The sequence below is a fragment of the Argiope bruennichi genome, chromosome 5 (assembly GCF_947563725.1).
Source record: "Argiope bruennichi chromosome 5, qqArgBrue1.1, whole genome shotgun sequence".
Taxonomy (NCBI): Eukaryota; Metazoa; Arthropoda; class Arachnida; order Araneae; family Araneidae; genus Argiope; species Argiope bruennichi.
The window spans coordinates 133161577-133175674 of NC_079155.1; the positions used below are offsets into that span (position 1 = coordinate 133161577).

A 14098-nucleotide genomic window follows, 5' to 3' on the forward strand; every position below is an offset into this window, starting at 1 on the left:
AATTAAGCTTGAAATCGCGAGTTTCAAATGATAACTTATTGCTTAAGCGCGATACTATTTATTATTTAGTTTAGGGTAAAGCTTATTTGCATATATGGAATTTAATTAAAAAGAGACATAAAATAATTATGCATAATGATTACATTCATTTAAGTATGACATCCTAAAAATATATTATCAGATAATTATTGATTTACCCATTATATGGATTTATATTTGCATGACAATAAAAAATAGAACATTCTTCGTAAAAAAAAACAACATTAAATTGCTAGCTTTTTTTTTTTATAAAATAAAAATGTTTTTACAAAATAAAAAAAAGTTAATATTCTGTTGCCTTTCACACATCAATTTGTATTGTCTCCAACCTATTTTGTTACATTAGAATGGAATCGTTAGTATAACTGATAGATAGTGAATAGATAGACTGACAGAGAGTTAGTATAACTGAAGATCAGTGACACAAAAAATTAGCTGATAGTTAAAGTAAGAATAACTACAACTTTGTTATAAAAGCATAAAAAATTACATACATAAATTAAAATTTTATAAGTGAGTGTTTATCGAAAAATTTAGATTGTATATGAAATGTATCGTGTTGAGTGGATAGAGGGGAGCAAGCATCGAAACCCCGGAATTTCGTGAAGAATTGGAGGGATACTGATTCGTGTAGAAAACAAATTCATGGGCCGATGACGCAGAATAGATGCATCTTCTCGAATGGAAGCAGATTTTCCGACGGCCATGGGACATCAACTGAAATGAACGGTCTCCTGAAAAGGTCGTTTGCAGGGCATAGAATGTATTCGTAGATAGTCACTTCAGCATTTTGAAAGATGGGATTCGGCGTCGAACTCTCAGCTTGGTCATCAATCAGCATTCTATCATTACCTTAATAGTAAGGGAAGCGGGTGACTGATCGGGAATGGGATGCCCATCATGCTACATGAACACGCAACTATCTTTAGCTATGGAGCAATCTTAGCTCCATAGTGATTTGTTATGCTTAACTCAGTGATTTGTTATGCTTCTATAGCTCCATTATCACCTTTCACCTTATGTGCTCATATATGAAGTTATTTCTGATCACTGACGACGTGTTTGATTTCCTCACATCTGCAAATTATGAAAAAGGCTCTCATGGCTGCTGCAATCCGAGTTTTACATTTTATACGACTCACTTGCTGGTTCTCGTTTTTAATTTATGCCAAATTCCTATATCTCTCAGTGAATAAATTCCTTATTCTAATGTCTTTGTCGATAATTTAAGAGTCCTGCATAGGAATTTCTTTCGTCAATCATCAAATGGAGATCCGAAAAATTCTTGGGTAATGAAAGAGCAAATGCCTCTTAGCTATCTCATATGGTTGGGAGTTTGAAATAATTTCTATATAGACACTCACAGAGACGGGATTCTTAGGGCAAAACTTAAGATTCAAAAATCTTTTAAATACACACACGCGCGCGCGAGGGATGAAGAAAAGAATTTTCATATGGTTAAACCAGAGTTCTAAACTTTGTAAACGAAGCAATATCTCAAGACATTTGAAAGGATAAAGAGTGCATGATTTACAAACAAATTTAGTGTGATATCGAATTTACCAAACATGTTTTTACTGTAAAACAATTGTATTTAATTTATATAATAATATAACATTAGAAAATCTGATATTTTTCCAGAAGATTTTAAAATTAAACTCTAATCAGAGCACAAAACATAAAATGTAAGCATTGTTTACAAACAATTTGCTTTTACCGTAGCTCAAATCATTGTAATTAATTTAAAATATTGTATTTTCAAAACAATGTAAACAGCAAATTTCCCCCAGAAAATCTTCAGCGCATCTACATAATTACTTAAAAAGGAAATAGTTTCACATTTTGAGATAGTTTAAGGTAATTCAGTTTTTGTCAAATTGTTTTTAAATAAAAATATATCAAAGTAGAATAAATATTAAAAGTTGCAACGTCATTTACATGAATTACAATAAAATAACTAGATTAGCACTTTTTAGTTCCTTAAAATAATAAGATTTCATTAAAATATTCGTTACCACGATTTCATTGGGTGTTGTACCTGAATGAGGCCTGCGACTCCATTTTCGAAAGAATCTGCCTCCACTAAAGTATAAAAGGCTTTTACTTTGCGTTCCGTCAGCCATTTGGAGTTCAGCTCTTGGAGAAGGCACCGCGTCTTCCAGCTCAGTGGTTCCTGATAGGAATACACAGGAAATAAGTGTTTGTTTGTCATTCGTGCCGAAAGTGTATGATATGCCTGATCCAAAGGGGACCATGGTTTCGTTTGAGGAATATTTTAGCAACATGATATTTTAATTACAGCTCATAACATGACATTCGCATTAGATTGCTAGTGATATGTCAAAAATAATTATTATATAATGGCTTAAATATACGCTCCGTCTCAAAGTCAGTCGAGTCTCGAGTCAAATATACATTTTAGCAAAACAGAAAGGCATGCAAATACCAATTACAGACACATTATCCAAATTATAATTTAATGAAATATTTAAAAAAATAACAATTTTTATCTCCATTATGCAACAAAATGGAAATATTGGGTGTTCATTTATCCAATATATGACATTTCAACAAGAGGTACTCAATACAGTGTTTTTTAAAGTTTTTCTATTTTTCAGTTCGACAATGAATACACGTTTTTTCCTCTACATAATGAAAATGTTTATATTATCACTGCTTCCAAGTTGTACCATGCAGTTCTTATGGCTGTCTTCAAAGGATAAAATGGTCCTCCATTCCCATGTACCTTCCGAGCCTCACATTCTCGACGGTGTTTAGATCCGGGTTCATTGGCGGCCACTTAAGAACAGTACCATTTTTCGAATTCAATTCATTTTTAGTAGCATTGGAGGTATGAATGGGGGAATAATACTGATGTTCTCAATACCGTCCACTCTATGTTTTTACAAATAGTATAAGATGATTTTCTCGTGTGTCTATGTATTTAGAAGAATTATTTCGGGCATCAGAAAGGCAAAACTACTCGATTGTTGAAACCGAAAACTGCCCACACCATCAAGATTCACCATCACTTTACCAACAAAAAAAGCTTTTGGGCTCTTTTTCGTCAATTACATTAATATTTTTATGATATCCCACGAAGTCCCATTTTTTCATCACTGAAAAGGACAGCCATCCATTTAGCACCATATGACATAGGATCACGGACCCTTTGTAATCTTTTAATAATGTAAAGCTTTGAGAATGGAGCCATTTTTTTTGTGTGAATCAGATTTTATAATTTGTCTATGAACAGTGTTCTTGGACAACTGCAACAAGGGAGCCTTAGTAAGTTTGCGAACCGGGATTCTCAGAATCAAAGACACTCTTTGTATCCGTTTATCATTGAGAATATCCGTCACACGTAGTCTTCCCGAGAAAGAATTGCCTCATACGGCTTCTTGTGAATTAATATACTATAAATCATAATTATAAAACGATTTTAAAGTCTCGATTTTTTCTTAACAATCTTACCAAGCCATTTCAAACTTAGAATTTTACTCAATTCTTCATTAGAAAGCTCGAAACTTTGGCTTTGAAAAACAGAACAAACGATCGTTTTACATTTCTTACAACGTATACTTATTAGGCTTCGAATCGACGTCTTGTTTACCGATACTACATTTGCATAAAATGACATTTGTTTATAAACTTTCGAGATGGGTTATTTTGATTATTGTACAATTTAAAAGCCAGTATTAAATGTACAGGGAAGAATCATTTATTTTTCAATAGAATAGATATAGCATATCAACATGTAACGGTCTCTTTTCTAGCTGCTTGAAAAATAAAACCACTAGACTAAATATTTTGAAACGCGTGATCGTTTTTACATCTTGTAGGCAATCTGTTCAAAATTATTTAGCAAGAAGAAATAACGAAAAGCATATGTGAAATTCAACATGTATGAATACATAATCCAATTTGATAGATTCATTCTTCAAGCAGTTGATCGGGGAAGAAATGGTGGAAATAAATATTGCAACAAATGGGATTCTTACTATAATGGGTGATTAGCTGATTAACCCGTAGCTGGAGTCAAGATGACTCCCCCTTGTTATCACGGGGTATTTTGTCCTTCAATGCACTCATCTCCTCAGTGCCTTCAAGTTATTCTTTCAGCAGTATGGGGGCGAAAGTCGAAGTAGGAACACGTGCGTATAACAGAGTTATTCTTTTTCAAAAGTGTTTTTTTTTTTTTTTTTTTTTTTTTTTTTATGAAGTCATTGACACCATGTTTCTGCTGAAACTGCAAAAGGAATAAAGAAATATTCTTAAAATAATATTTTAAAGTATTGTATTCTCCATTTTTTTTTTTTTTTTTTTTTTTGTTAAATTCTAACAGTTATTAACATTAGTGTCATTCCGAAATACCTAAACGAGGTAAATACTCATTAAAAGATTGTTTAGGTTTTTCTTACAATATCTTTCCAACATTTAATATTACAACATTTAACATTTTTAATATTAATATTTTTAATATTTTTGATAACTATATATTTACAGAATGTATTTCATTTCCAAAATAAATTCCAATGTTGTTTACAAAAGAAAAAAAAGTAACAATAGAATTATTTTGACTCCTTGTCTCTGGAAATTCATGTCTCCAGTTACGGGTTCATTTATATAAATTATTGGCTCACATTCCAGTTGTGATATTTTATATTTAAATATGATTTTATGATATTATATTTAATTATATTATATTATATATGATTTTATATTTAAATATGATATTGAGTATACTGTTCCATTCTACGTTCTGTTGTAAACAAATTATTGTATCACTGAAAGCCCCATTTATCAATTTTGATTCTAAAATTTGCACATGGAAGAACCCAGAAAAGAGGAAATTCGGATTAGTAAAATAGTATCGATTTTTTTTTTCATTCCGATACTAGACATTATTTTTGGAATATCTTACAATTTAAGCTGTCCGATACTTCAGGAATTCACCGAGGTGGCGATGAAACGGCTTACAAAAATTCAGTAGCTTGTCTATTATTCAGAAACATTGTTCTCAGACAAGGAAATATATATTTAATGTACAAGGAATGTTAATGTATCTGCAGTAAAGCATTAGACATCTTTTCTGATGGCGGAAATGCAGCTGAATGCTTCGAAAAGTGTGTTTCCGTCAACTTAGCTCTTAAAATGGAGAATTACCCATCGAATATGTCTAAGCCATTATACCGGTCATTCTCTTATCCTACGGAGCGAATCACTTTACTAACAGCAGAAATATTTGGTGGATTGCGAACTATGCAGCTATGCTACAAATAAATTTTAATTTAATGCCGAAAAATTTTGCTCATTTTTATGTTTTCTATGAAAATGGCATCACTTTACCTCCAATTCATCCATGAGTTAAAGCTGCTCCAGGTCTTCAAACCATCCTGTATTATATTAATACTAGCCGCCTTTGGCGACCAGCTGGTTCGCCAATCTTAATGTTCATTTCAATTTTAATAATTAAATATTTTACGCAATTCCTACTTTAATAGATTCTTCAGCAAAATATTTTAAAACTTCAAATTTTGATATTCATATAATTTACTCATAATATTATAAAGGCCTTCAGTCATAACGTAATATGTATCTCTCTCATTTTCTGTTAGCTCCCGTAGAATTTATGCTTTAAATTAAAGTGGAAAGAATTAATCTGCAATTAATATAATAATATTTTTTACTGAAACAAAGCATTTTTTTATAATATGATTACTGATAACAGAGTCACTGAGCGTTTAAACTTTATGGGTACTAAAGAATATCTTTCTAAATTTATGTAATATCTCAAGAATTTGTCAACAAAATTTTCTCAGATTCATCATGAACAGATCGATTCATTAACAATGTTTCATTTTAAATGCATCAAACGCTAAGAAAATAAAATGAATCGTTTAAAATAATCGGCCGAAAACAGGTTTAAAAAAACTACTTAAAAAACGATGTACTTAAAACTATAAGCATATACAAAAAAATATATAACTAACATAAATACAATTTAATTACAAAAGCATGCAACTAACCTAAAAATAATTTAAATAAAGAATCATCCGTTGATAATATTGTCAACAATCAGAACACAATGCGCATTCGTGAATTTTCAATGCCAGTTACGGTAATGCAAATGCTTGAATTTTTCTACGCCAGTTGGGGTAACGTTATGCAGATTAGATATTTTTAATTTCCTTTATTCTGTGTTATTTTAATTCAAAAGTATTTCAGAATGAATCTGAAAAATCGATTAATTAACAATGTTTAATTTTAAATGCATAAAACATTAAGAAAATAAACAGAATCGTTTGAAATAATTGGCCGAAAAATGTTAACTCTAGCCTCATTACTGTTGGGGAAAAAAAACTGAAGCCTTACTCATTTGGCGGTGGGGAAAATGGAAGAGTTTTTGGAGGGAAAGTCAGTTTTTAATTAATAATTAAAATTCAAAAAAAGCGACCCCAGGTGCACATTCCCGACCTCTAAGGTATATGTGTACCAAATTTGGTGGCTGTAGGTCAAATGGCCTGGCCTGTAGAGCGCCAACACACACACACACTGAGCTTTATATAAGTACAGATGAAATCACAAAGGAAAATGAAATCAACTCACTTTCGAAATGTGGGCACATATTTGAAGACCGATGTCTTTTGTGATGTGTCCAGCAAAATCCACCAATTGTGGTCGACTGCTCGAGTTGCCTGACAGCACCAAAATGGCGGGCCTGGAAAGGGAAGATTTAGCAGGAGGTCAACTATAGAGCTTTGCGTTTTTGAGTAATATAAAAATTGATTAACTATTAATTTAGAAAAATGAATTTCGATACCTATAGTTTTTCACGTGTTCCTCGATTCTTGTTAATTTATTCAAATAGTGAAGAGCATTCCTATAGGAGTATCCTTGAAATGATGATCCCCAATTTATTTCTAGTAAATATAAAGAACATCACAGTAAATACATATCCTGAACAGTTGATATTCCTAATATCGAATATACAACATTAGTCAAAGTGAACTACTACTTAACTTTTGAAATAGATTGTTTAGTAGCTGTATTTTCTAAGGGAATCCGCACTTCAAGAAGTAGCATATTCACGTTTTGCATGTAAGAATCAAATATGCTTTATATGCACTCATTTTGCTACAAGACACTGATCGAGTTTGTAAATGTAAATAACTCGAAAGCAATTCGTGCCAAATCTTTTGTAGTGTGTTTCTTTCGATGCTGATGATAATAGTCATGACTGCGATGATAATCAACCATATACTGTAGCACAGTACTGCAACAATAAAATATAAATGAGGCATTTCTTTTTGCAATGAGTCGTTTTCCTGCTGTCATCATTAGGATAAGTATAACTGAGCGAATGTACCTGTTCGAGAGCAGTTCACATCAAAGGGAATGATGTCTAAAGAGAAGAAGTACGATAAAGGAGGACAAGAGCTTGTGAAAGTGGTATGGAAATTAGAAAAAGAAATATGGTATGAAACCAGAAAAACATGAAAGTAAATTAGAATATTAATTACATTAAGATATATTTTCTCAGAATATTTAAGAATTTTTTTACTATGCTCATTGTGACTTCGTTCCCTTGTCATCGATCGCAATTTTTATGTTTTCGTTGATGATGATTTTTTTTTTTTTTTTTACCACGCTAATGAAAGCGCACTTTGAAATTTTTTATTCATTTTATTTACTATTTTTTGATTTTCATTTAAAATTTATTATCATAAATATTGTGGAAATATTTTTTTTTCTTGAATTCCGAACCAGATGACGACACGCGCATGGTACCAAAATTTAATAAAATCGATCGATTGATTTATAATTAATTTCTGTATGAGCTTTCTGTATTCTGCAAAATGCTTTACTACAATTTCTATGATTTTTACTATAATTTAATTTAATTTCTGCAAAATAATTTAGTATAAAGGAGAATATACAATGTTCAAGATTGCAGAAGACTCGCTTATCGGGAAATCAGTGAAAAATAGATGACGGAATTCCGTCCTTATAAACATGAAACAAATGACATTTCATGAAAGTGCGCAGGAAATCATGATATTTTTTCTGAAATTTCTCCGATTTTATGAATTTATTTGGCTGATTCATCAATATATGGAATTCAATTATCAAAGCAAGATTCTCACCTGGGCAGGTCTTGGAGATGTAGATGTATAGGGCAACGACGACGACATCGGTGACCAAGGCCGTGATCCAGTTCATGACAAACATGATGACCACGCAAAGGAGCGCTCCGAGCAGACTCAGCCAGAGGTTGTAGTATCGGAAACCGGGACGAAATCCTAAAAATTTAATGAAGCCTCAATAATGCACATTTATTACGCAGACTAACTGTGAACATATGGTTTTATACAGTGCAGGGCTGCTCTAATTTATCACCTTACCTGGAGATTTCACATAGGAAGCATGGAAGCAAGAGAAATTTATGAGTCCATTTGCTGCCATGAAGAAATTGGAAATAATCGGAGCTACTGCGTTGAGGTCGCCTATGAAAACAAACAAAAAAAATAATTAATAAAATATTAAAGGCTCAAATAGTCTTTTATCTTCTTTCCATGTACGATTATTGATACGGTTAAGAACTATTTAAATTTTTTTGTACTTAAAACTGATTTAAATAAAGAGAAACAATTCTGCATTGTTAGCTCCGTTAGAAGGAAAATCAGTTAATCTGTACGGTTTACCTTTTTAGCATGATAAATTACTTATTAAAACAAGTTATAATGCTATTTTTTTCACAGTAAATTTTATTAATATCTAAAGAAAAACGTGTTTTAGTTAATTTTTTTTTTTTTTTTGGAGAAAAGATTAAATTTGCAATTATTTGGATTTTTCAGATGCTCCCAAAATAACTTTTTCAAGTTTGGTTTTCATTAAAAAAATTAAATCCCTAATCGATTTATCGGTGGTTGCATTGAAAAATAAGTCATAATATAATCAGTTTTCCCCAAAATTTGTTGAGATGATTTTGCTTTCTTACTTCTTCCGCAGATGAAAGATTTCCAATTAATATCCTGACATAACCTTTTTCTCCAGAATTTAGAAAACGCGTTTAAATATCCTGCACAGACTATGATTTAAATGGTTTCTTGCTCTGCATGCTCTGTAGAGGCCATAGGCTATGCAAATTTCGGGGCTTCCTCCCCCCCCCCAACTTTCAAAATAAGTTTTTTTGAAGATTTTAATTTAATTTTTATAAGCAATATATAAGTATAAAATATTATGACAAACTGAAATCGCAAAACATTTGACTGCCAAACATCTTTAAGGAAACAAGTTTCAATGTGTCGCATTAAAAAAAAAATAAAGGCAATTTTAAGCTAAATGTCATCGAAAAAACAATGCAATCTAAATACTCAGGTACAAAGATTGGCAGGATTGCTGATTTTTGCGATAGTCAATCAACTGCAAAATAAATTAGCCCACATTATTCTGCTAACGAATTTGAAAATATGAAGGAAATCATAGCAATGATATTTTTTAATTTAAATAATAATTGATTTTAATTTCATTAAGTTTTTGTTCATGACTCATGAAAACAAAGGGAAAAAATTAAATTTCTCTGAAAATAATACATAAAAAATATTGAGACTTCTAGAACCTTTCAAAATAACTCCAAAGGTGAAATGGGCTGATCATTTGGTCCATCTTGCTCCAGTATGGAGCTTTCTTCCTCACATCGGATTTTATTTATTTCGTTACTGGATGTTAAATGGTGCCATATTCAGCTATACTGCACCATTCAAATGAGAAATCTCAATTCAGTATCATCTGAGGAAAAAAATAGGGGGGCTGGTCTTCCGAAAAAAATGCTAATAAAGGTGAATTTGTGTTTCAGACGCGCTTTTCCTCAAATAAACTCTGATACAGAGCTGCCACAAAACCGCATACCAAATTTAATATATTTACGTTTTTGAGCACTCGCGTTTACACACTTCTGAAAGTACACATTCAACCTGCTTTGGGATTTGGCTCAACATTCGGCAGATGCGCACAATGAGGATGTTAAATCTGTGCAACGCATTTTATATATCCAGCTCTCTTCGTTTTCCAGTTCACTTTTATGTGTTCACTTGTAATCAAACAGACCAATCAACGAGGTTCGTTCATGGAGTCATGTCTTTGGATCTCAGTGGCCTTGTCAAGCAAAAATAACTTTGAGAGAAGTTATTATGCAGATCTGGTTGTTTGTTAAAGCGATCGCATGATGCAGATGGGATCGCTTAAGCAAATTTTATTATGTATCTCGATCGATATCTCTATTATGTTAAAAGAATTCTTAATTCACTTCCCCTCACCCTTTCCTTCCAGATTTTTCTTATTTAAGCACTGCTTCATTTAAGAATAATTCCCGTTTCTCAATCTTTTTTCTAAGAGATACATGGTACAGTAGTGAATCGATCTTTTTTCGAGGGTACATGGAGCAATAGTGAACCTATCCAGAACCTATCAGCCTCTTATGTATAATTATTTATTAACATCTACATTCCATTTGAGAGCAAGCTTGGAATGGATTAAAAACTGTATTATGCTGATAAAAGTAGAAAGACAATTCCTGGAATCTTTTTACTAATGCATGGAAAGATATATATATTATTTTGATTATTGATTGCTAATGATAATACGCGAAATTTTCTAAATTATAATTTCATATTAATATTTTTGAATGGGCGGTATGTCATTACAATTTATAAATATTTGGATGCATATTTATAATAAAAATATAGTACAATGTGCATACTATTTCCGCCCCGAAATTTTACAGCACATAAAATTTTTACTATCATACTGTTTCAATGACGCATTGTCAATGATATTACAAAGATATTTCTTCAGAAATCAATTATCGATGAGACTTTTATGATTTAGTGATTAAAATTATTCATAATATTTAATTCAAAATGATATTTAATTATATGAAACTGAGTGTTTCGATTTAGGCATTGATTCGTCTCTGAGGGTTATATTTGGATATGTGTTACTCAAGGCTGAACAACTCCAGAGGAAGGGTGCATCACTCACCGATGACTGTGAAAACCACTGCAATGACGAAGGTGAGTGCCAGTGCTCTCCTGGGGTCATTGTCCTTCCCGTAACCTTTGCCGAACCAGTTCAGCCATGGAATGATGCCATCCACGCAGAGTGCCTGCAGGAGAAACGGAAAAAAAATCTATCATCCTCACCGTGAAACGTTTGCAAACATAAAGAGGCAGGAAACCCAATTCAAAATGTAAAATTTTTCGTGCACCTTTCCAGTAGAAGTAATGTCTCCCTTCGACTTTCTCACGAACCTATCCAGTAAAAGTTAAGTCCCTCTCTATACTTTCTCGTGTACCTTCCTAGTACAAAGTCTCCCCTCGACTTTCTAATGTATCTTCACAGTAAGTTCATTGTTTAGTGAAGAAGAGCTAGAATTTTAAAACATTGTCTCTTCCCTTTGATTTGAAACTTCACACGTATTTGCACACCAGTTATTAAACTGTTGTGTAAACGTGGCGCACTATATGTACTTTATCTCAAGTCTGATGCATTTCTGAATTATTGTGTTCATTAATATCTGAGAAAGCAAACGAACAGACTATCAATTCTTCTTTAGACCGCAACGATTTTGACGACAAAGCAATGCTCCAAATTTTATATTTCTAGTTTATTTTATTTTATTTTTATTATTTTTTTACTTCGGATTATCGTGATCATATTGTATAGGTACGGAATAGGAGATTTTCTTTGAAACATATCTTTTCAATTTTTGAAGCCACGTTGTTTTTTCGAACCCACAATTTTGGTGTAGAAATAATATACTAAATTTCTTTCTTTTTCGGTTTTTGAGTCAATGTAGAAATAAAGACAGACACAATTCTAACTCTAAATAAAAAACAAATCCTTGTAAAAAATTTCTTATCCTTTTCTTTCTTTCTTAAAAATCCTTGTAAAAACCGCTTTAATATATCTAATATATAAGAATCTCATGTCATGGTGTTTGTGTTCGAACTCCTCCGAAACGGCTCGATCGATTTTCATGAAATTTTGTGTGTGTGTTTGGTAGGTATGAGAATAGGCCGTAAAGTATATTTCACAACGCTAGGTAATTAGGGTGTTCCTATCCACTTTCACCGTACACTGATGAGACCAACGCTTGATTGAAATCATCGCCACTGTGGCATAATGTTGAAAAAGTCCAGCTAAAAATAAACACGCGCGATCAAATGCTACAAGATTAATCTGCTGACACATTCTCGAACCAATTGTTAGATACCGATTATGGAAAAGTTGCTGTCTACGAAAATACTGGAAGCATAAAATTGCCCACTAATTTCTGCACTATCGTTGATTCGTAAAATGCTCTCATTGACCGCATATTTCCCGATGTACGCACATAATTCATAAATCATGCGTGTCTGACAAAAAGAGCCATTTTGGCAGCAAAAAATGTGGACGTCGACAGTTTAAACTTCAAGATACTGCAGTCGTTGCCAGGCGACTTGGTATCATTTAAATTGATCGATACAGTTTGCAATGCTAAAGAAACTATAAATAATCCAACAGAGTTTTTGAACTGACTGGATTTGCCAGACATGTCACCACACCTTCTACGACTGAAAGTTGGATCTCCGGTTATTTTACTTCGGAATTTGAACCTACCATGGTCGTGCAATGACACGCGATTGGTCATTAAAAAATTGATGAAAAACGTTATGGAAGCCACCATTTTGAATGGTAAATTCCGAACCGAAAATGTTTTGCTGCCACGAATTCCAATGATTCTCACAGACGTGCCAATTGAATTCAAACGCGTTCAATTTCCTATTAGATTCGCATTCGCAGTGACAATCAATAAATCGCAAGGCCAAGCGATGTCTGTTTGAGACTTAGATTTGGGCACACCATGTTTTTCACACGTGGCATGTTCTCGCGTGGGCATACTATCGAGCTTATTTGTGTTGGCTAAAGACGGACTGACAAATAATATCGTACACTCAATTGCTCTGCGAAATGAATATCGATTTTCTTTGTTTCATTTTTATACTTTAGGAAAAAAAAATATATTACTTTTTTCACTTTACGTTTAACTTTTAAGAGATCAAACAATGTATATGTTCGTTACATTAATGAAATACATTGTATTGAGAAAATGAAGGGTTGGTGTTTTTAGTTTTTATTGGCGATCATCGTCTACAGTGCTCCATTCCTCTTTCTGTCATAGATCCCACCCCTGCACACTTACAATACATTCGTTAACAACCAAAATATTCAATAGAAATAATTTATAAGGCAGAACAACGTATACCGGGTCAGCTAGTATATCAAATCACAAAACTGTGAGGTGCAAAAAGAAAAGCTGTAACTAAATTGTAATCGTAATAGGCATTTACATTTTTTTAAAATGATTTTTGGGGATTTTTTTTTTTTTTTTTTTTTGGATATTCATTGTAAATTTATTAAGGTTGTAGTGGTCTTAATGGAAATATGCTGACTTTGGGACTAGAGCTCAAGGCTCCAAATTCGATGCAACTGAACAGCCTGGATGTAAATGGATCCAAAGAGCATTAAATTCACCTGAGCAAGTTTCTTTTCGTAGGTGTGGTGTAGAAATTTGATGAAACGGGTGAGGGTTCATGTATCATCTTCGTCTTCTAGCCAGGATTCAAAATTACGAAGTCTTACCGAAACAGCCCTTGTGCTGCTTCGAAAAAGAGAGTAAATATTGCTGAACTAAACTTGTTATGAATTGATAGTCTTTTTCTGTTGTTTTCTGCAAGTGACAATTTTATGATTTTTGTTTAAATCTCCAAATTTTTTAAACATTATTTATTTTTTCTTTTTAATATACTCAGAAACGGATTTTTTAAATTTATAGATAAGTTATTATCCAGTTTCTAGGCTTTATTTCTTACGATATTCATTAAAGTTTGGAAAAAAAGATGTAAAATATACTTAAGGTTTATTCATAAATCGAATGCCGTAATATAGATACTTGTACGCAAACCACTACATCAAATCGGTTAGCATTTTAATCCACATTCTACGGAATCATATA

The 14098-nt window shown here is 32.4% G+C and overlaps 1 protein-coding gene across 1 annotated transcript in view; it reads right to left on the reverse strand.

Moving 5' to 3' along the window:
- The window catches only part of LOC129968521 (solute carrier family 12 member 2-like), a 67312-nt gene that overhangs the window by 19039 nt on the left and 34175 nt on the right, over positions 1-14098 (reverse strand). Inside the window, exons 13-18 of the mRNA XM_056082500.1 lie at positions 11083-11206; positions 8445-8546; positions 8187-8342; positions 6863-6962; positions 6649-6760; positions 2078-2212 (exon numbers count right to left, since the gene is read on the reverse strand). Coding sequence (XP_055938475.1) covers positions 2078-2212; positions 6649-6760; positions 6863-6962; positions 8187-8342; positions 8445-8546; positions 11083-11206 — 729 coding nt within the window. The remainder of the gene's footprint in view (positions 1-2077; positions 2213-6648; positions 6761-6862; positions 6963-8186; positions 8343-8444; positions 8547-11082; positions 11207-14098) is intronic.